This window comes from Chanos chanos, chromosome 3, assembly GCF_902362185.1.
Source record: "Chanos chanos chromosome 3, fChaCha1.1, whole genome shotgun sequence".
Lineage (NCBI taxonomy): Eukaryota > Metazoa > Chordata > Actinopteri > Gonorynchiformes > Chanidae > Chanos > Chanos chanos.
In genome coordinates this window covers 7,427,459-7,451,436 of record NC_044497.1, presented here as the reverse complement: position 1 = coordinate 7,451,436, position 23,978 = coordinate 7,427,459, and the positions used below count along the sequence as shown (strand labels likewise).

Sequence of the window (23,978 nt, the reverse complement as noted above, 5' to 3'; positions counted from 1 at the left end):
CAGCAACAAATATAAACAAGTGAATCAAAGGACTGACACACATTCAGGCGCTAGATGCAAAACCATTCATTTATTTATTTATGTGTTTATTTTAGCTAAATAGTTAGTTAGTTAGTTAGTTTGTTAGCTAGCTAGCTAGTTAGTTGTATGGGGTGCAGTAGACTCACAACCTGCTCTGAGTCATCATATTTATCACCCAGTTACCAGAGCTGTAAAGCTGAGATACGGTGACCAGACTGCATCTCACTTTATGTGAGGAAGTTATTAGAGCCTTCAACCCTTTGTCTTCATTCTGTGTCAAATCCACCTACGTGCTCCAACAGCGATACTGCAGTCGTGGGAGAAAGATTAATGTACAGTGGTAGGTTTTGCACTGCACTGCGGTGATTCAAGCACAGATGGTCAAAGAAGTAGCACAGTTGATCTGGACAAGTCGTAGTAAGAGAGCCAAGCACGGCACAAACACATCCACCGCAGGGGAACGCTTGGCAGGGAGAAGGTCTCAATGCTAACGTTGTGTTAGCCGGAATTCCGGCGATGCGGTCTCCCTAACCAGCATTAGCTCTAAAAGGATTGGTCCTTAATTTTATTTCATGCCAAACTTTGCCGTGTTAATGGATTTGATACGCCGTAGACAAGCTTATTAACAGGGCATTGGAAATACACTTCTCATATATTCAGCACAGAATTTCTCGACAAGAGCATGGCCACTCTGCTAGATTCAAGTTCTGATTCCCCCCCCCACTTCCCTGTTAAATTAAAGCACCTTTGATGATGACGGTTTCCTAATTACGTTGAAGAGAAAACGCATTGAAGCCATTAATTGTTTTAACTCTGCGCCCTTAATTAGGACTTCAGCGAGGACAAAGATAAAGGATGAGGAGGGGGTGAAAGTCTATGTGACTTAAAAATACTAATCTTTTTGTGTACTTTCTTTATGGTAATTACACAGCGTTTTCCCAGTTTGTTTGTTTTGTTTTTTTTTGAGAAGAGTAATCTCTTTGTCTGATGCCATTTTTAAGAGATACTAACCCCTGATGCCTCTTAGAGGTTTAAAGAATCTAACACCAGGTTTTGGCAGACAAGGCCAAGGGCTTTAAGATGGCAAAAGACAAAACAAAACAAGAGCAAAAAGAAAAAAAAAAGTTGAAAGAGAGAAAGAAAGAGAAAAAAGACTACACTACACTGTAATAAAAGCAATACAGATGTCTAAAGCTTAGTCTTCGGTGGACATCCGCCTTTGAATTGGACAGTGCAGCTTTTCTTTAAACTGTTACATTGGGTTCCTCTGTTGTTTGGCCCTTATCATTAATTTGTATGTTATGAATAAACTGAGGGAGTAGAAACATGTGAAATATGCCCGGAATGTGGTGACATTATGTAACACCAGATTATTCCATGAAAGCGTTAATATTCTAGTTAATATTCTAACTGTCTCTTTCATTTACATATCTACATGTAACCTCCCTGCTGTTGTCTGTTTAGTCTGACTTTTTTATGCTTCATGCAAAAGTGAAAATATGTTAATGTTGACTGGACAATCTACCTTTTTCTTTTGCCTTTTGAATAAATATGCTGCATTTGTAAAGTCGGCGCTCTGATCAGATTTTTAAAAGCAACTCGTGCTGAAAGCACCAAGGACTTTCGGAAAAGAACTAACAAATTTCAGTCCTCTCTGTTGCCACACTCTGCTCGTCCCTGCCCTGACGCTAATGAGGTTTCACAACAAATAAAGCCTCTGTGCGCAATCAGCCCTCCATGGAAAAAAAAAAAAAAACAGAAATATTGTGGGGGGGAGTTTTATTTTATTTTTTTCTAATGGTGAAACAGTGTGGAAACGTGCGGGGATGCGAGGGGGGCAGATCAATGGTCTTGTATGAGATTGTGTTGCAGTCTGTCTTTATGGGGACACTTTTTCTAGATTCTTCGCTAATGTGCTGTGCTTCGTTTAGGTGTATGCCAAACCACTGTGAACACGGGGGCAGATGCACTCAGACCTGGGACGGCTTCAGCTGCACCTGTGATGGTACGGGCTACACCGGAGCAACGTGTCACACATGTAAGTGTGTGTGTGTGTGTGTTAGTGTGTGTGCGTGTGCATGTGTGCGCATGTGTGCGTGTGTGCGTGTGTGTGTGTGTGTGTATGTTGTGTCCGTGCGTATGTGTATGCATGCGTGTGTCCCCGGGTGTATTTCTACCTAAAGCTTTGTTTTTTGTTTTTTTTTTGTTTTTTTTTTTGCTAAGCTAGTCTTTTTCTTGTTATATGTCATTCTAATTGCTAGTGCTTTTCTGTAGCACGGTGCAAACATTCGGCACAGCGGGTTTCGCTTGTCGCCATGCTGTTCTGAGAGCGCACAGGAAGTGCTAAGAGAAGAGTGAGAAAAGGGCCTTTGCTCTCTCAGAGAGATAAGAGGAGAAGAAGAGAGACAGAACAAGAGAAGGAGTCAGATCCAGCGCTGCTTTTCTAATTTTACACATAAGGACTTATTTTTCATCTGAGTCGCACCATTTCAAATAGCATTTAACTTTACATCAAAACTGTGTGACTTTTTCACAACTCGCAAGTTCCAAAGTAAGAATCTGTTTGGGCACAGTCTGTTGTTATGGAGCTCCAGTTTGGGAGTTCCCCAACATCATCAAGAACTTTAACGAGGTATTTAGATGAGGTAGAGAGGGTGGGACATAAGAATCGGAAAATCTTATCTTTGTTTTAAATAATTATGCTAGTGCTGTAGTTTTCTTTACAAGAACTTGGTCTTAAAATAATCGTGACTGGTTCCCTCTGTGAGTTAGGTCAGTAGCTTATGGGTTTTAATTACACGGGAAAAACATGCCATGGTCAATTTTTCTAAACCTGTCTTTAACTTTTTTTACGGGATACAAGTCTGGAATATTAACACATTAAGTGGTTTTATTTGCTCTGTATACATCATTACACAGACCATTAAGATAAAACCAAAAAAAAAAAAAAAAGAGGCTCTTTGAGTAAGTTGCAAGTCTCAAGGTTTGTGATTACAGGATATATTTTTTTTGATTTCTCATTTGTTTTTCTCTCTCTCTGTTGCTAAGTGGTGTTAAAAGCTGCTTCCAAATGAAGCTTCTCAATGCTTATTTTTTAACAGTAAATTAACCCTAGACGGTTAAAAAAAAAAAAAAAAGAAGTTGAATTGAATGCATAATGTTTGTCTGTATTTCATTTATGCATAGAACATGTCTTAACTTGTGTTCAGCAGCTTCAAATGGCTGCTCGGGGCCCCTAGGTTCGATTTTCCTTACGTTCTGCGGTTCTCTTGTCGAGCGGATGGCTCATTGCGAAACAGTTATTGTCTGACTTGTAAAGTGATTCAGTCAGTTCTGCAAACACCACTTTAGCTGTATAGAGGAGAGAGTCATTTTGGGACCCCCAAGGTTTGACACGGAGCACATACAGAGAGAACGTTCTGCTTGACGGAAACAGCGGGGAAAAGAAAACTCGCGTGCCAATTACGCACGTGTCAATCAAGCGCCCGTTTAAGCCGCGTCTGTCTCGTCGTCGGATAAACATGGCTTTCCCAGTCAGTCTTGCTCTTTCTGAGATAAATATTGCCGTGTTGAAAACACTTTAGAAGAAGTTGTTTCGAAATTTAACACAGAGTTTTTCGAACTCGTTTTTTTCGTCACTGATATTTTATGTTTGCTATACTTATAAAGATTTGAACAAAGGGTCTCGCGTTCTGCTTTGTATGTTTTCACCCCAGTGGGTTTAGACAGGGCTTCAAGGCTGTAAATGTTTTTGGCCTTGCTGTGTTAAGTCTATTCAAGGGCGTTTTTTTTTTAATGTCTGGGAGAAGTTAAGTGCACTCCTACACAAGTATTACATAAGAAATTTGCAGGTTCATTGTAGACGTCAGTGTCATTGCAGTGAATAGCATATATTTAGCCCTTTCCTCTATGTCATCACTGATGATGAGGGTTTTTTTTTTTTATCATGTCCGTGGCATGCGACAAGGTGATATGCAGATATTCATTTATTCATTTATCTTTTTTTTTTTTTTTTTTAAATATCATAAACAACCTCCAGCCAACACAAAATATTTCTCACATTCAGTGCTGTGCTGATTTCCCCTCAGATGAGAGAGAGAGAGAGAGAGAAAGAGAGAGAGAGAGAGAGCGAGAGAGAGAGAGAATTTGTATAGCAGCATTGTAAATATTTATTGTAAATAATGATTTCAGTGCAAGCTTGAGTACTGTTACTGAATGTTTTGAGTGAGAAAGATAGAGAGAGAGAAAGAATGAAATTAAAACAGAATGTGTTGTGGGGACTTCCATTATCCCCTCTAAGAGATTTGGCTGATGGTGAAGCTCCGAGTGTGTACCAACATTGCTCTCAAAAGCTACATTGTGTGCTGTGAATCTTTTCTTCTACACACTCTCTCTCTCTTTCTCTCTGTATGTTTATATAAATATATATAGGCGTAGGGGTGTGTGTGTGTGTGTGTGTGTGTGTGTATTTACTTATTTTGACTGTATTTTATCTTTCATCAGCTGTGTATGAGCAGTCATGTGAAGCTTACAAGCACCTGGGCAGAACCTCAGACACGTACTGGATTGACCCGGATGGGAGTGGCCCTTTGGGACCTTTTAAAGTCAACTGTGACATGACTGGTAATTTTTTCTTTGTCATTCCTTTTTACATGTCACAGTTTCATTTTAACAAAGTATTCTGACATTAGCCGAATGTTCATTGCACCAAGTGTTGTCTTTCAAACGGCATGTAGAAACTTTTTGCTTCACTGGTATTTAAATGAGTATGCACCAGATCTGCACTCATATACAGTGGTAATTCACTGGGAACCCACCCTCACACACTTTTGTAATGAGGCATGTTGTCTGCTGTGGGTGGTAGACTCCAGAGAGATCTGAAAACATTTACACTTCCCGTGCCAACTTGGAGATATCTAAATAAGCTCCCAGCCCGTCTCAGGCTAGAGCTTTACTCCTGCTCCTTAACCTGTTTGTTTCCAAGGCAACCTGGCACCCAAAACATGGCCTCAGTCCTCCGCTCCGGTAATAACAGTCCTGCCGAGTTGAGGCAGAGACAAACAAAAAGTGAAAGAAAGAAAAAAAAAAAAATTCTGAATAAATTTCGTGTCATAATATATGCAGAATTGTCAGGAGGAGAGGTTCTATCATTTTGGGCTATGCTTAAGTTTTGGCTGAAAACTACCCCACTGGCAGGATATGACAAAGGGCACAGATGCATATGAAATTAACACAATGCACATACACACACACACACACACACACAAATGTATGTATGCATTCATACGTTTAAGTGTGTGTGTGTGTGTGTGTATGTGTTTGCATGTGTGTGTGTCTGTGTGTGTGTGTGTGTGTGTGTGTGTTGTCAGCAGACAACAGTCTTGAAGAAGCAACTAAGAAACATTTCCTCTTTTCTTCATATGCTATTTTTGTTGTTGTTGTTGTTGTTGTTGTCATACATGGTTTGGTATTCAGCACTGTGACTCAGAGGCTTTGGAGAGCTCCAGGGATTTCCTCTAGCTGACCAAATGAAATGCTTTCCATAAGTGCATTTTGTAAAAGCGCTCTGGAAGTCAGGGACTGTTCGCTCAGAGTGCGCTTGCCTCCGGCCCTTTGTGTTTCAGAGGACAAGGTGTGGACTACGGTGGGGAATAACCTGCCTGCTCAGACCTCGGTCACAGGCTCGAGCAGAGAGAGGAGGACAGTGCTCCAACTCAACTACAGCGCCTCCATGGAGCAGATCACGGCCATCACCAACAGCGCCGAACACTGCGAACAACACGTGACCTACGCCTGCCGCATGTCCCGTCTGCTCAACACACCCGGTGAGAAAAGAGAGAGAGAAAGAGATAGAGCGAAAGAGAGGGAGGGAGGAAAGATTTCAGTTGTACTCTTTCTGAAAACGGAACGCGGAGCTCAATTTAGTTTGCCCGTGTACGTTAAAATTATGTCTGCATGTAACGCTGACTCTTTTTTTTTTTTTGCTTATTTAAAATTGATACAGGGTCGTTTCCATTGTAAGTTTTGCTTCGGTGGTGTCGGTGTCATCAGCAGTTTCAAGATTTCAGCAAACCACCGCTGGCACCTCTCTTTGGTTTTTTTTTTTTTCCCCCTCTGGATTTCTGCACTTCATCCCTTTCATTTTCTCAACCTGGACAAGCTCTGATCATGTATTCTGTCTCTTATTTCCTCCAAGACTTCAGTCTCTGTCCTCTCATTGCCTTAGGGTCTGTACTGTCCTACTTTTTCTGATGAGGACACTAATGCTTTAATGATTTACAATTTACCTCTATAGGACACAAAGGTGATGTTTATCTGTTAATGGACAAACAACACAGCCAGGACTTAACACTCCCATGTTCTTACTCTTAATCTGGCTTTGGAGAATTACTCCTCTCCCCTTACACTGAAAATCAGCCCCTGGGGCTCACAGGCAAAGTGTTTTCTCCAACTTATTTCTGTCTCTCTCTCTCTCTCTCTCTCTCTTTCTCCCTTTTTCTCTCTCTATCCCTGTGTCAGTCTTTATCTCTCACACACACACAAATGCATATGCAAGCACAGACACAACACACACACCAGCGTGCCCACACACCCACCCACAACCTCCCTCCTTCCCTCTCTCTCTCTCTCTCTCTCTCTCTCTCCATCTTGTGTCTCACATTCTGTCTCTTGCAGCTCTCATCCTCACTGTAGATATGCTTTACTGCCTGATAAGCTGCGTGCAGGATCAAATAGTTGGAGTTCTGGTTGGTTGTGCTGTGAATATCAATCCTGAACTATAATCAGGAGTCCAGCTTTTCAAACATATTACCCCATAAACTTTGAAAACTCAGAACCGATGATCAATTTTTCCATTATCGTATGTCTCCGCCAATCTATATAGGCCATCCGTTTATTTATACTTTTCCACTCTATGGAGCGAAACGTTTCTAAATCACATATCCTTTGTTGGAGGATGCTCATTTATCTTGAAAATTAAGGTTTTTAATCATTTAAGAGTTGCTATTGACAAAGCTGTTAGTATAGGGACTAATAGTGAGATTTATATGCCCAAAATGGCTGGGCTTATGTTGCAGACATGGCTTTTCATTGACTTCCCTCACAGACTAACCTTTATTCATAAGTCATGAGAGGAGCTTTTAAAAAAAAACACTCCCTTTTTTCCCACAGGGCCACACATCTCCTCTCAACATTATGATCAAAGTATAAAATGAACGAATTCATTCATCATTGTATTGCAGTGTTTCTAACAGTGATGTCAAATAGATGAACCATGATTGTGTGTTTGTGTGTGTGTGTGTGTGTGTGTGTGTGCGTCTGTCTGTCTGTCTGTGTGTGTGTGTGTGTGTGTGTGTGAGAGAGTGTGTTTGTGTGTGTGTGTAGTCTGTTAGATTCTATGTCCATTAGATTCTATGGTTGGAACTGCATCCTTAGCGTAAACCCTGTAGGCTTCTTAAGATCAGCCTGTTTAGCGTTATAATTCGCTTTAGACTGAACATTTCCAATTGATGGTGAAGTGAGACAAGGTGAATGGGACTTCTTTGGGAATATTGATGTTGATGTTTCTGTGAATGTCTCGAATGGTGTTGCGAATGAGCTGACGTCGTTAATTCGATTATTCAAGACACAAAATTGACCGGATTTCTTTCTGTGAATTGATACAATTGGACATGGTCCTCCAGAGTCTATGATCAGAACTGCGTCCGTAGCAATGGTCCGTTATTCATAACAGTGGTCTGCTGTTCATAAATAATAGACCACAGAATGCTGTAATTGACCAATCAGAATTGAGTATTCAACAAAACTGTGTAATACACACACACACACACACACATATATATATGTGTGTTTGTAAACAATGTCTCTCTCTTCATCATTAGTCTCCTAAAAGGACAATCGCCTTTACTTTTTTGGAATAGTAGTGTCCAAGAACTGTCATTAATCTAAAAATGTTCAGCAAATCACCGGGCAGGCTTTTGATTGATTGAGCATATGTTCGATCGTTGGATTTTACTGCATTAAACCACAATTTGATGATTAATTTCTGCAGGAACATCCGGGGTCAGCACCACACGGTTTGCTTCAACCTATTAAAGTATTCACTCTCAATTTTAGGAAATAGAAAGCTCTGCAAATTCCAATTAAAATTAAACAGTGTATTGACCAGGGGTGGGAAAAATTGCTTTCCAAAAATATGCTTTTCTAAATTGACTGTCAGGTTTCATCAGATTATGGTGAGGGAAAAGGCATTGAGAAACCAAATGAAGCGTTAAATCAAAATTGTATCTAAGGTGCATTAAGTTCAGTAATTGAGAAGGTAAAGTGTAATTGTCCTAATTTTTCGCGATTCCCCCGATCCGAGCCTGGACGAGACGGCGCGGGGTCGGACGTCGTCCCCTGCTGTCTCACTTCGTGACTGCAACCGGCTCCATAGACCTGATCCCCTCCCCTGACCCCTATTAGCGCTCCCCTCACGACGCGGGGAGAAGCGTGTGCCGCGCAAATCCGCCTGGCTCCTTTACCTATTGTACACCAATAAACGGTGACATATTGTTTACTCCGTTTCTCCGGCGGGTGAAATGGGTCGCAGGCGGACTGAAATGGTACCTCTTCAAAGATAAATTAGCCGTTTTTCACTGTGACCGGCGCGCCCGTTCTCTGAAAGCAAGCCTGATTAGGAAAGTCAGTGGGGTTTTGTTTATTGGCTTGTTTTTCAGTAATGAACCGATAATGCACATGGTCTTTGTTGACCGAGAGAGCTCAGCGTTGTGGTTGGTATTATACTTAAAAAGACCGCACTCACTTCAGCGCACTGTGAAATGTGTCATGTCTGTGAAGTCAGTAATGACAGTCTTTCTTTTTTTTTTTTTTTTTTTTGTTCTTCTTCGCACTCTAAAAGTGTGTCTCACAGCATACATTAGCGCTGGTGAAGCCTCTTGTGTCGTTTAGCGCCGGCAGATTCACAGAGGAATAAATTATAGTGGCCATGTGGTGTAGCAGCGCTTTAAGAAAAATATTTCTTAATAAGTAACGTGCCTTAATTACTTTTGTTTTAAATTGAAATTTGGAAGTAGGACTTTTGTCAGAGTTTTCATGAGGTGGCAGCTCAATTAAGACAGGACTTTGTTCTTCCAGAGTGACATGGGATTTTCTGTTGTGCTAAACCACTTATCAGTCTCGGAAGTGGAGATACTCAACAACACTCTGGAAGCAGATGGCTTTTTAATTTTTTTTTTCCCCTCTCATCTGCTGTGTGGTGACCACAACACATATGTGGATCAGATTTATTTGCAGGTGTCCGGTCCCTGTGTCCGATCCCCTCTGATTTGACAGTCGAAACGTGACTAAACGATTCAAAACACACACACACACACACACACACACTCGGTGATGTTAATGTTCCTAAATACTTAATTTGATGATGCTGTCTGTGGGTCCTAAGACTCAGCGGTCACCGACAATGTGTCATTCACTTTCATTGTGAATGATGTGGTGCCCAGGGCAGAGTGCAAAGCTTCTTAACAAGACAAATGGGCATTTCATTTAAACCTGATATTGGTTTTTTTTTTTTTTCGTGCTGGTGCTGAGGTCTTCTGAAGGGTGGGGCGGGTTGTGGAGACCACTCGGATGACTGGACTGAATCTCCCATGGAAATGAGATCCTAACAAGGCCAAAGGCAAACCTGAATAATTTAGCACGTTGTCACCATTTGAGACGTAAATGAATGAATTGCACCAAATAAGTTAATTAAACTGATCAACCTTTGTTAATTTAAGTTCTCGGAATATAATTGCTACCCTCTAATTATAAATCAAGCTTGATTTTTGTCATTTGTTGAAGGTCAGATTTGGCAAAACCACTGTAAATGCTCTACAGACTGTGTGTTTACTTCGCTTTCGTTCCACTGTCTTTCTCTCAACGTTTGGTCAAACCTACCACTCATTGCCCTTAATGAAATTCTAGTCTTGTTCACAGGGGGGTCAAACAGTTAAAGGGTTTCCTTCAAGGTCATTTAGATGTGATACGCTGCTTTATAACTGTTCACTTTGTTCTCTCAGGAAGTCAGACACTGCTGTAGGAAGTGTAAAAGAATGTTCTTTTAAACTTTTTTTTTTTTTTAATTTGCTTCTCTTCGGCAAGACAGATCTGGGAATGCCCGAGAGACTAAGAGAAGTTTTCATTTTGATTGGTATGTAAGACGTTATCAGAGGGAAGACCTGAGTATGATTAGAAACCCAGGACAATATAGAGAGAAGAACATATGTACAGACCATAGGAAACCTTGAGGGAGTTGCTATTTTTATGGTCTGCTGGGTCCATGCATCCATTTTATAACATTCCTTTCAATCGAGTCACATTTTGATTTCCTCCTCTCCTGTGCGGCATGAGTTATATTGCACATCTTACTGTTGGAATTTCAATCAGTTTGTGCAGTAAAGTGTGTAACAAATCACTTGAAATGCTTTCAAGATTTTAAAACGAAAGTTATAATAAAGGCAGGGGACACAAAGATGAGCCAAGGCAAACTCTGTCTGGTCAACACAGGAAGGAAAAATAATTATTTGTGATAATGGCACCATCTGTAAACATCAAGATGCTTACTCTAGAGTCTTCACCGCTCTCTTGTGTTTGCAGAGGCTGCTAATAGGTTAGCTCTTGTCATTTTTAAACGATATTGATGTTTACAGCGTGCTTGGAAGCTTCCGTGTTTTGGTCCTTAAACACCTTTGTCTTGCTTTAAGAGCTAAAGAGTTATTTTATGAGTTAATTCGTCAGGTTTTTTTTTTTTCCTCCTGTTCACCTTTAAGAAATGGGAAAGAACTGTGATGAACAAATGGGCTGTCATGGTAATCAGAGCGTGACAGAGAAGGACTGCTCCCTGCTGAAATGATACGTATACTAACCCACTGATTGTCTTCTCACCCAGAAATAACTATCACGTAGCATTCCATACAGCTAAACGTATTATACTCAATAAACCACCACTCATTTGTATTACTTTACGCAAGTGACATCGCTGGTCTTTGAACTAACTCATAAAAAAAAAAGATAGAGAGAGAGAGAGAGAGAAAGAAAAAAAATCTATTTTCTAATATTTCCATATTGTGAAGATAGAGAGTGTTTTATGAGAAGGATGAAATGCACGTTGAAGCTGTGTCAGTCCCTGGTTAGTTTGCAGGCAGACACATTCAGTTCTTTGGGGATAATTATCGTAGCTTAATGCATCATTAATAGATTGGAGCAATGGCGACTTCTCTTTTTTTTGATCGCTGGATAATGTGCTGAAATTTTAGAGAGAGATACTTAGATTCATCATGAGACTGGCTTAATGTGTGTAGTGAAAAAGAGAAGGATTCTTCTTCTTCTTCTTCTTCTTCTTCTTCTTGCCTGTTCTTCTTCTTCTTCTTCCCTGTTCTTCTTCTTCTTCTTCTTCTTCTCAATACATTTTCAAAAGAAAATTATCCTCATGCTCTTAACTTTATGGTATAAATGTCTTAGGTTGTGTCAGACGATGCAAACCAAGAAAGAGAAAGTGAATGAATGAATGAATGAGTGAATGAACGAACGAATGAATGAGTGAATTAGTGAATGAATGAATGAATGGATGAATGAATGAATGAGTGAATGAATGAATGAGTGAATGAATGAAGGAGTGAGTGAATGAATGAATGAATGAATGAACGGGTGAATGAATGAAGGAGTGAATGAATGAATGAGTGAATGAATGAACGGGTGAATGAATGAATGAATGAATGAATGAGTGAGTGAATGAATGAACGCGTGAATGAATGAATGAATGAATGAATGAATGAGTGAATGAATGAATGAATGAATGAATGAATGAACGAGTGAGTGAATGAATGAATGAATGAATGAATGAATGAATGAATGAATGCTAATCTCCATAGTAAAAAAAAAAAAAAACAACCCTCAAAATCCCCTCTGGCACCATTCACCCTATCAGCAAATTCTCTGTTCATCAAAATTCCAATCATAACTTTAGCTGCCCTTCTGTGAGGCTTGCAAATAAAACCACAACCAACCTCATTTCACTGTGATGAGCATGCATACTAAAGCAATAATCTAATCCATGGTGTTATTTGCCCTAAGAAAGATCATTTGGCTGAAGTGCGTTTCCCAGGATAGAGCCTAATATTAGTTACCGATATCGTGTTTTTCAGGTGTAACCTTTGTCAAATGTTAACCAAATCACCAAGATCCTCTACACTGAAGAAAAGTCAACACTGTTTGATTCATCGGTTGTGTTATATCTGCTGTACCCCTATAAATAAATGTAGCATTTGTAAAGTAGTCTTAGCTCAGGTCACATTGCCTAGTGTTTAATTACTGACAGTTATTCATGGGGGATGATGCAGAGACTGAAAAATGTAAGATAGCAACCGAGAATATGTGAAATGTGTTAACGTCCAAAGGTATAACGCACATCCTTTGATTGCAAATGGGGTTTTTTTTGACGCTCAAGGAAGACAAAACAACAAGAGCTGGAAAGCTCATAGGTGACCAGATGAAATATTATTTGTTGACTGTCAGACTGTGCTTTATATTTTAGTTACATATTTACAAAAGTATGTAAAGCATGTGGACGTTTTCCATAGTTGATATTTATTGACACATCATCCACAGAGGTATCATAGCAACAAGCCCAATAGAATTTTCACTTTTTTTAATGAGCACACATGATTCTCACCCCATTCATTTAAACTGGAAACCTGTGTCAGTTCTTTTGCAGGTATGAATGGATCATTACCTTTAATAATGTTGTCATACGTTTTTAGGGGGGGATCTTCATCTATCATACCTCACACCGTCTTGGCAAAATTATTGGATCAGCACAAGCTGTCATGGGCAGAAATGGAAATTAGCTCAGTGACAAGTCCCTACAAGTAGAGATATTTCACCCAGACTCCAGTTGGCAACGATACTTGTGCCGCTCTCTGGTGAAAGTTACCGGTACGCTCGCTGCCCCAAAGCAAGTGAGGTAAAATTAAAATTTTGAAGAATGGTTTCGTCTCACAGCCAGAATAGGAGTAGCACAACAGATAATCAAAATTTCTGTTCCACTCAAATTCTGGTCAGGAGGTGTACTCTGCTCTCTTCCTCACTCTCCTGTCCCCTTTATCAATATTATATACCCAAAGTATAAATAAATGTCAACTACATTTCAAAAATATATGGTCATAGACTTGCAACAAAATGTCTGACAAGACAATAACCTGCATACTTCTGCTATGTTTTTCACTGCATGGCAACACATTATCTGTGAATCATTGCAGAAACAAGATCACAGCTCCACCTGTAATGTATTTGAGGCGATCATTAAAGACATTTCCGTTGAACAATCACTGCTGTAGTTGAATCTGTAGCTCTCACTGTTACCACAGCCTCTATCAGAAAGCCAGAACTGGGGGAGAGGAAAACAAAAAAAAAAAAAAAAAACTGGACACGGAGCATTAGCCATGCCTATCCGGGCCCGTGTTTGTCCCGTTTCTTCACGTGAGCTGAAATTAAAATTTAGTCGTGACAATGGGATGGACTTTACCCAGGATGCAGTCTGTCTCCCATGCTGTCAGTACCATGGAAACAGTGTCCGGAGAGGAAGGCGCAGTTAATTGCGCTGGGCAGACTCACCACAGCCTGCCTCATGTGCTCCAGATGGTTCAGGACAACACAAGCTGCTGCATTATAAACACGGTCAGCCGTGTTTGGGCCCCGCTGGCGTGCTGGGTTCACAGTGTGACCATCCTTTAAATTAGAAGCATTTCCAACAGATTGCTTGTCCATTTTCTGTCAACGCATCTTTGGCAGTGTTTATCTCTGCTCAATGAGAATGCAGGACAGTTCTTTTTTTTTTTTTTGTAGTTTCAGGAGCCAGATCAGGATACAAACCCCTTTGACCAAGCTTTAAGCCTATATCTCTGTTAGCTGTAATGTCATGAACTAACAAAGTAGCATGAACTAACATTTTCAAAATGGGCCATCCTTTTTTTTTCCTGCATGGTGAAAGATCCGTTATGCAAAAAGTGTTTTTTTTTTTTTGAACATCAAACTCTGTTCAGCTACTTTATTATAGATTTACTGCAGAATATGTGTTGTCAGCTCATTTTGGAATATTGCATTCTTTATTGAAGTGTCACACTTACAAAGTCATAGCACAAAATGTACCGTTTTTTTTTCACAGTTTTTTTTTTCTAAGGGGAAAGAAAGAAAAAAAAAATCTTGCAGTTCATCAGATTTAATTCAAAGTAACTTTAATATGTCTTACTCAGCTTTCAATGGAAAAGGGTGGGCGTGAGATTTAAATACTCCCTGCAACCCTTTGCGGCTGTTGTGTTTTTATGACCTGAATTGATGTGTCATTCCGTTTATGTTAGACATTTTCACCTGTGCGTAATGCATTACGTTAAAGGGCTTTGCACAGAATCAATCTTCTTACTAAAGCTATTTTGGATTCTTAATGCAGTGTCTAATACAATGTAGCCTTTCTGTCCATATTACACAAGGGACTATAGACCAGTGATGTTGACAATACAGGCATGATTTGTGTTGAAGCAATCGTCATACATGAAGTACAATGTTGTTTGCGTACCGGTAAGCCGGCGTGTAAAATCCGAGTGGGCTAAAATCCCACTTTTGTTTTACCAAAAAAACAGAAAAAAAATTCAGCAGCCAACCATTTGGTATTCACTGCCTGAAAACACTCATTGCAATTCCACACACTAACAGGATAAAACACAAGAAAAACATTTTGTTTTTGTTTGTTTTTTTTTTTTCCTCCTTATGCCTCAAAGAACATAGAATGAAATGGCTGCAATTTATATACAGCTGGAAACAGCCATCACAGTGTCTGTGGTACCATGTTTTTCTCAGTTCCCCAGATTAACAAGCAGCAATACATCTCGCCGATCCTATTTCATTTTGACGATGCCAGTCGTTTGAAATTCCATTTCATTTACAAAAGTTTTTGACAAACACACAGTTTTACCTGATCGATCAGGAAGAAATACACTGTAAGGCATAATTGTGAAGTCATCTCATATCCCTTTTAATGATGTGTTTTAAAGGTATAAAGTATTTCAATTGAGATGCTTATTAATGTTTCTGATTACCTTCCATTAATGTTCAAAACAGAGTATAGTGGCGATAGATGCAAAGCTATTCACTGCAAATATGTAATAGCTCTTACAGTCATCCCCCGGGGATGTTTCACAGTCAACGATGATTTTTTTGTTTCTTTTTTTTAAGCTGTGATTGGTAATATTATGAAAACAGTGCATATCTTTTTTTTTTTTCTTCCACCTGCATGGTTATTACATTTAACACTGAAACTTCTGAAATAAGACATGATAATAGTTATGAAAGAGAAAAACAAGAGGAACACATCACAGACATGTTAATGAAGTTTCTCGAAAGAGTTCATTTATACTCTTCCAGGTGTTAACTGCCGACGTCATAGCAGATAAACTGGTTGATTTTTCTAGTGGGCTTGTTAATCAGTAAATGTTCTCTTTTGTTCTATGTTATACCTTTGATTATCAGTGGAGGGGCTCTGCACAAGTCATGTGCTCCTAATGGGTAATGCTGTTTTTAACGACAACCCATTAAGTAGACCAATTTACTCAGTCAGTCTATGAGCTTCACAGTATGCAAACACATTGCATTTAATGTAATGTTTTATTCTCTTTGAAGATAAAGTCATAAGCAAGTTTGATGTCGAGCAAAGTAATTTAATTACAGCTCTCCCCATATTAAATGAGAGTAATTCTATCAAAACACTGAGAAAGCAAGCTCAACTGAGAAAATATGGATTTCAGTTTGTATTCGGAGCTTGATCAAAAGACCTGAACATGATCACAGGTTTCTTTCTTTCTTTCTTTCTTTCACCAGTGTAGGTGCAATTGCAGTCCTAAAACAGGGACACCAAAAGATGTCGGTGTGATAGGATTAATAAATCAGTCTCATAAAATTTTTATAACCATTAATTTGGGTGTTCAATATTTTATTAATTAAACAACCAAGATCAATGGGATAAGCTAGCTGTAACACTGTGCTACAGTCTTAGAGAGTATTGCAGTACTAATGTATTACAATTACACTACTAACTCCATAACACTCATGAACAACCAGATTGGTGAAGGTAATTGGGAGTGCTTTGATGGCAGAGGCTGGCATTCAATGAAAACTGTGGCAGAAACAGACAGGACAACAGTTTATTTCAATGATACTATTTATTAACACAATCACTACTACTTGGCAAACTAATACTGATATGGTACAATCAATAATTAGCAGCAAATAGAATGATCAAAGGGTAAATGGTAACAAAATGGTAATGAGTCTATGTACAGGTATTCAATGTAGGACTGAAGGAGTGTTAGACCAGAGATGAGTGAGTGTGTGTGTGTGTGTGTGTGTGTGTGTGTGTGTGTGTGTGAGAGAGAGAGAGAGAGAGAGAGAGAGAGAGCGCGTGCGTGTATGTGGGCGTGTGCCCAGCTGCGCACTGAAGAGAGAGGGAGGAGTTCTTTAGAGAGAAGCTGTGCGCATGTGTACAGGAGAGAGGAGGAGGAGCGAGGGAGAGAAACTGAGCGCAGGCGCACAGTTAGGAATAGGCGTGGTGGAGGAGTGTCGTGTGTGAGCGTTCTTGCTCCGCCCCAACGAAGAGGGGGGATGGGTAGCAAGAGTGCGTGCACGGGAGAGGGACAAAGGATCAAGATTTAGTCTTGACTAGGCCCTAAACCCAAACCACAGTTCAACCCTAAACTACGCCCGAAATCCCAATGTTGAGGTGCAATCAGAGAAAGGGATTTAGCAAGAGAGAGAACGCATGCCAGATCTATCCTTCAATAGTTGTATCCAAAAGAAAATAGCAAATGGCTAAAAACCGCATCGTACATGAAATACAGTGTGTACATTTAAATCATAAAAGAATTCAAATAACAACACTTCCTTCACGTTAAATGCATGTAATCTTAATACCAAAGTATGCCCAGATGCCAGCCTTACTTTGAATAGCTCATTGCATGGCGACCGAAGGTGCGTCTTTGGTAGTCTGATGAGCAGTGCGATTCGCAGGTCCATAGAGAAGTTCCTTTCCTTGTCACTTGAAGATCTTCGGGGCTCGGTGGCTCGTACGATGATCTTGAAGGGTTCTTGGTTTAGTTAATCGACGTTTAAAGAAATAAAAAAGGGATCGGGTCGCCTTTTCTTCCGTCGAATACTGTGCGTTACAGTGTAACTAGCCGGTAGAAGTTAAAGTTGCAACTGCGCGAGAGAAAGTAAATTAAACTTTGGTTGTACAAATGTCTCGCTTCTTTGTTACGCTGTCTTTTTCTTCGGCAGAGAAAAGAGACAACCGTTGCTAGTGAGCTGCTGCTAGAGCAAGCCGCTGCTGGGTAGTTGCAGAATTGCGGAGCTGGAAAGAAGCTGGCAAAGAGTTTGGAATTTTCCGCGGTTTTATGGCGAAAATTGTGTCATCACTGTATGGTATCTGCTGTAACCAATACCGTTACAGTGAAACCTGAGAAGATGGGTACAGATTACCCATGCGGTCGAGCAGGGAATTATGGGTAATATGTTCTACGGCCTGACGACCCCTACACCAGCCTCCACCATTGTGCTAAAACGTGGGCTCTCTTAGTTGGCCTCATTTGCAGTTGCACTTTCTGACGTGTCGAAGACTGGCGGTTATACCGGTCCACATGGTTTCAGCTGCATAACTTTTGATATCTCAGTCAGTTACTGCGGTTTTCAGAGAAAGGATTCGCACGCTGCCCTTTCATGTTGTTTTTATTGCTGTTGATGGCAATCCGCATCAGCCAGACACAGTCCAGCGGTAACGATGAGTTAACGACCGCAGTTTGTGCATGGAGTCCGTGCTGATCTGACCGTTCGAAGATTATGTGCTGCTGCAGTGTCCTATGATGGTTGAGGACGTGAGAGAGGGAGCGAGGAAAAGAGGGAGGGAGGGAGGGAGGGAGGGGTGAAATAAAGAGCGAAACATCACAAACATAAACATGTCCGCCACCTTGTAATCATGGCATATATCAGAGGCCCGGCAGCCGCGTGGGTCACTCCAATACTTTTTTTTTTGTTTGTTTGTTTTTTTTTCTTTAATATAAAATCCAACTGAAGTAGCATAGGGAATACGCTGCTGAAAGAATCAAAGTCCATTGAGATTTTTTTTATTACAGAGAATAAATACATCTGTCTTCACGTTAATGTGGACACTGTTTCACAGTACACATGGCTCAGGACAGTTCGCCGCATTAAATTTTGATGTTTCTTTATTGAACACGGAGTTCAGCGGTGATTGATCGGTATTCTTAATATGCACCAAATTTGATGTCAGGCTGTTGGTTTTGTAACTACAAATAGTAGTAACATATGCAAATACATGTTTAACCTGCGTAATACCTTCCACATGGCAGGAGAGGAACTCCTGTAATTTTAAAGTGCCCTCAGGCATAAGCGGTGGATCCACACTGTGCGTACCAGTCACTTTGACATATGTGGAGCGCCGCGTTCTCCGGGTCTGAATGTTGCATGTTGCCTGCAGTGGATTGGCTCATCTCTTCTTTCCGCCGCTGAGAGTCTCGGCTCCCTGTCGCAGGCCGAGTCTGAGTCGACTGCCGGCCTTTCCTCCTTATTTCGCTTCGACGAGCTCACTTCCCCCGACCTGGGACCGCTCATTTATCATATCCATCTGCCACCTGTAAAGCACGCTGTACTTCTGGACCACAGCGCCTGACCCGCCAGAATATCTCACCGCTGGCACCTATGGGAAGGAGAACAAAAAAAAAACCCAAAGCATGGCTCTACAAACAGAAAGGGAAGTTTACAGTGTAGTCAAACACGACGCACTCAACTGCACGTCTCTTAAAAATGGTATCACGCTAAATGGTATTTAGAAAGCAGTTTGATTTCAGAGAAAGAGAGGAAAGACGATGCTATCGTTGGTTTGTCCGTTCCCGTCCGTGATTTACCGACGTCGGCGCGAGTTACGCGTCCAGGTGCCGATTCTCTCTCATTAACCCGTCAAAGAGAGAAACAGCAGGACATCTGAACCTGTCTGGAAAAGATTAATACCTTCGAAGGGTGCTCCTTTCACACACAGCGAAAACCTTCGTTGGCCTCCACGCTGGGCTGGCGTGGCGTGGCTAGAGTCTTTGAGGACGGTCTCTAGTCAGCTGGAAAGATTGCAACAGCATCTAAAAAAACGCTTAGGCTAATATATATTCCTCTCACCCCCCCCCCTGTTCTCCAGGGGTGATCAAACTAGTCACATTTCTGCTCTGGTGTGTGTTCTACCATTTTACAGTGCTCTGGGCAGGAGCAGATAGTTTGACACACTGGTCACAGGTCAGCGAATTAAAGTTTTGGGAAAGGAGGCATACATCACTGGGCAATTTACCCTTCTCCCCTGGGCACGGAGAGGACAAAAAACAAAATGGGTGCCAAGAGAGGGGGGACAGAGAGAGAAAGAGACATAGAGAGAGAGAGACAGAGAGAGAGAGAGAGAGGGAGGGAGGAAAGAATGTTGAGGTTTGACAGGTCACTGGACCAGATGGTGATAGCGTTTGACCAGTGAGGCAGGGAGGTCCGTGAGAGACGCTCGGTCAGTGTGACTGCGGGCTCCGCGGCGTATCGCTAGGTGGACAGAGGGGGAGTTGAGTACCCCGCTGTGTGTCTCACATTACTGCCTGAGCAGGTTTGACATGGCCGAGCCCGGGTCAATCGCGCCTTCTCCTGTCAGCTCCAACCCTGTTCCGCGGTCAGAACTGACACAGGCGCGGGAGCATGTTGTTACAGTGGTGCCGTTGAAACCAAAGTAGCCATCCTAAAACGACCTGTACATGCTTCACTCCCTCGTAATCCGTTACCATCGCGAATGTACAATGAGGTTTGCGAGGTTAAAAAAAGGGGTATATGGTATTTAAACCCTCTCGTTTCCAGATTTTGAATCAATTACGGAGGCCACGGAGAAGACATGCCGAAATGCCCCGTTCCTACCCTCCGCCGCTGTGTTTGTGCAGAGCGACCGAAGAACTGAGAACTGTTAATTAAGGAAATGAGCACACGCTCACTCTTGTATCTCGTGCACTGATTAACATTAAAGGCATTTAAGTTTATTTCAAGTGGTTTTCCAAATGCACGTGTCCATTTGCTTTTGTTCTCTTGTGTGTGAGAGAGATTTTTGGTCATGATATGCAAACATACTGTATCTATCTGTAATTATTCTTCTCGGGGGGGCAAAGGTGAAAAGCAATTTTGGGTTGATTTTTGAACCTCATGCATTGAAGCGGATTCATTTGGCAGCCGTTTGGAAACACAGAAGGGGTAATGTGTGCGCTGGAAGACGAGCTTTCTTTCAGGAGCTCCGCTTTCTCCTAATTAAGTTTAAAGGTTGTCATTCAAAACAGATTGGACTCCTGTGTGATTGATAGCTATGGTTTAAGCCGTTGATTTAGCCAACAGAAAGGAAAAACAAAAAAAAGATATTTCTCTCAAAGGCAAAATCACAGGATTTGAAACACCCCCAGATCAACACTCCAGGGATCAATGACCCATTAAAGGTTGAAATGTTTTTCTTTCTGTCTCTTTTTCTTTCCTTTCTTATGACTTCAGATTGCGATTAACTGTGTTGGGAATTTCTTTCATTCTTTCTTTCATTCTTTCTTTCTTTCTTTCTTTCTTTCTTTCATTCTTTCTTTCTTTCTTTCTTTCTTTCCCTCTGGTTGAGATGTAGTGGAACCGAGATATGCAGGTTTTTTTTTTTGTTGTTTTTTTTTTCTGCTGGCTGTTGGGAATTTAAGGAGAACACAGAACAGAACGAGCTGTCCTTGTTTACCGTTCTAATCCCCTATACATTGCATTTACCGGCAAGCACTCTTAACATTTGCCAACATTTATACGGTCTCGATGAAGAGAACGTTACCAAACATTTCCATTTCATTCCCTCGTATTCGTCGTATCCATGTGCTAACAGCCCGTTTTACACAAACTCCGCAACTCTTTCCGTTATATAGGAAAGAACATTACAGTTCTAGTCCTCCTTCACAGTAGATTTTCTGACCTTCAGATTGATCTAACCTCTCTCTGTGGATACTTGTCCTGAGGCGTTTTGAGCAATTTGAGCTGCGGCTTTTGCTCATTCTCTCGTCTCGGACCTAGAAATCAGTACCAGAGAGCGTAGCGTCGAGCTACGCATAGTGTCAGTGGACCCAGGAGATGAGTGGAGAAGTTCTCTAACACAGCTGGCCTCAGGCATTGCTTCAGGAATCCACTCTGACACAAGTTTAATCCCTTCGAGTTGTCCTGAGAAGAACAGCGAAAACATTCGGTAGTCAGCGCGCCGCGTGCCCCTGCGTCTTCCCTCGGCGAAGAAAGGCTGATAAACGGCTCTGAACTGCATGTGCTGTACTGTCTGTGAAGCTGTGAAAAGATATACATTGTTTAGAATTGTATTGGCAAAGCATAGGTCTCTTAACGTTTCATTTCCTACGCTAGTTTTGTATCACTGTGCGCAAAGAGTTCCGGTGGTTTTGATATCGTTGTAACGGATGGGAAGATTAGGAAATTAGGATTAGCGTTTAGCGTTGTGTAAGCGTTGTGTAACTGATATCTTGACAAAACCTTCTCAAGGCGTAGTGTTTGACATTTAACTCGGTATATTAGGAGATTATACTGAACTAACTAAGACTGTGTGGTTATTGGTAGAATGTGGTTACTGAATAAGTGGGTGACACATTGCATCCACCAGCATAGACAATGCTCCATGTTCACGTCCTCACATTGTGGAAATCAAGCTCTTTCTTTCACAATATGTTTGTCTGAAACAGTTGAAAGCAATGTAAATCCTGGTGTACAAAAACGTGTAATTATTTTCATGTTACACTTTTACTCAAGTGTGAAAACAGAAGAGTGGTGATGTGAGAAGAGGTCGTGTATATGTTTGTGTGTGTGTGTGTGTGAGTGAGCGAGATCTTTTTCTGCTATGTCTGGAGTAGATGGAGTGTGGAGTAAGAAGATTCCTGTAGGCTCTTGCTTGTGTTAAATCCACGGAAAGCCGTTAAAAGATATAATAAAATTCCAGTGGCGTCCGCATAGTTCCAAACAGTTTGGACTAACTTTATGATAACATTTGTATTGTTCTGATTGCCCTTACAACTTAGCTCTCTAAAGATACAAAAGAGAGATTAAAATGACTGCCATGACAGTTTTATCAGCCATAACATACAAAGACAACATTTCACAAATGATGAAATGTTAGTCACATCGTCACGTCTCTCTCTCTCTGTAACATTTTAGCGTGTCATACTGCTAAAATGACTGCACAATACGTTTCATTTGAAATTTTTTTCATATTTCCTTAACATAACAATATATAATGTCATTGTGAGTTTTATAAGGATTTTTTTTTCTTTAAAGAGTAAGATTTAATCATCACCCCTGTAACTGGCAGAGAATTTGAATTATTGCTTATAGAAGAATCAGTCTTGCTGCTTTGACCTTATATTGAACTGCAGAATTCAATCAGTCAATGATATAATCTTGAATTCATTTCTTGGCAGTGTCAGAGTGAAATATGTGAATTATATTCAGAAATTCTTTCAGAGGTAGTCTTCAATCTTTCACTTTATGTCTCTAAGGAGAAATCCATTTGTTTGAGGACATTTCATGAATGGCAAAACAATAAAAAAGATCTTTAAAAAAAAAAAAAAAAAAACCTTCAACCTTTCACAGTGGACGCTGTTGTGTCCCTGAGTTCAAAAGTCTGATGAGCCGTTGGGTAAAAAGGCCCCCCTGACTGCAGACGAAGACAATCTTCTGTAACGCTGTCGACCCAAAACCTCCATCCCCCCATCACCACGAGGGCTGGCTTCTTCTTCATTTCCCTCCTGCGAGGAGTTGGCAGAAACGGGCAGAGGAGGGTGCGATGTCAGTCTGGAGAGAGGGTCATGTTTCATGTTGTCAGGGGAAACTTTGTGTGGAGCCATCTCTGCAGCAGGCTAGAGTGATCTTATAGCTTAATCTCAGCTCGAGACTGTATGGAAACCATCTCGCAGCCAGACTATGAAGGAATGCAGATTGTAAGTGTCCCCCTCCTCCGCTCTCTCTCTCTCTCTCTCCTTCTCCTGCCTTCAGTCCAAAAGATCTGTTCTCCCGTTCTCCTATTCTCCTATTCTCCTGTTACCAAGCCAAATGACAGCACAGTGCTGTAAATCCTAAAGGGTTTTTTTTTTTTTTTTTCGTTTAGCACTCTCTCCTATTGCTCTCTGCAGCAGTTCTCACAGAGTAATCCCTAGTTTTCCGTTTCTTTCTTTCTTTTTTTTTTTTTTCATCTTTTTCTGTCACCTTCAGATGCCGCTCGAGGAGAATTCTATTTACTGACACCAGGCGTGAAGGTCAATGTATTCCCGAGGGGAAGCTATTCAACAGGGATAAGAATGACCCATCAGTCACCAAGCTTTACCTTGCCTATTACAGGGAAATATTGCTAATGTTTATTCATGACCTTGTGCTCCAAAAAAACCCCGCTGTCCTTCCTCTTACAACGTATGAGAATGAATTGAAGATATGAGAAGCTTTTTTTTCTGAGCTAGACAAGGTTGTTCCGTCACAAAAACCCCAAGACAGCCTCATGAATTTGAAGGACAATACACCTGTAATTCCAGCGTAATCTCCTGAATGATGGGAATTCCGCTTACCAGTGCCGTAAAACACGTTCGCTTCGGAACGGCGTGTTCCCTGACGCTGTAATACCAAAAACACAAGGTTTTCCAAGATTGTACTCTATCCAGGCTTCATTTCCTTCCGAGAGCTGTGATTCTGTTTCTAAACGTATTAGGGTTTTCTTTTCATGTACAAAGTGCATTCGAGCACCAGCACTCATTACGAGTAGGAAAACATGCACAGTCGAGAAAGCCCAGTAGTGGCTG

At 41.0% G+C, this 23,978-nt stretch overlaps 1 protein-coding gene across 1 annotated transcript in view; it reads left to right on the top strand.

The window, feature by feature from the left end:
• Positions 1-23,978, top strand: part of cntnap2a (contactin associated protein 2a) — a 151,767-nt gene that overhangs the window by 51,088 nt on the left and 76,701 nt on the right. Inside the window, exons 11-13 of the mRNA XM_030767534.1 lie at positions 1,953-2,059; positions 4,525-4,644; positions 5,646-5,846. Coding sequence (XP_030623394.1) covers positions 1,953-2,059; positions 4,525-4,644; positions 5,646-5,846 — 428 coding nt within the window. The remainder of the gene's footprint in view (positions 1-1,952; positions 2,060-4,524; positions 4,645-5,645; positions 5,847-23,978) is intronic.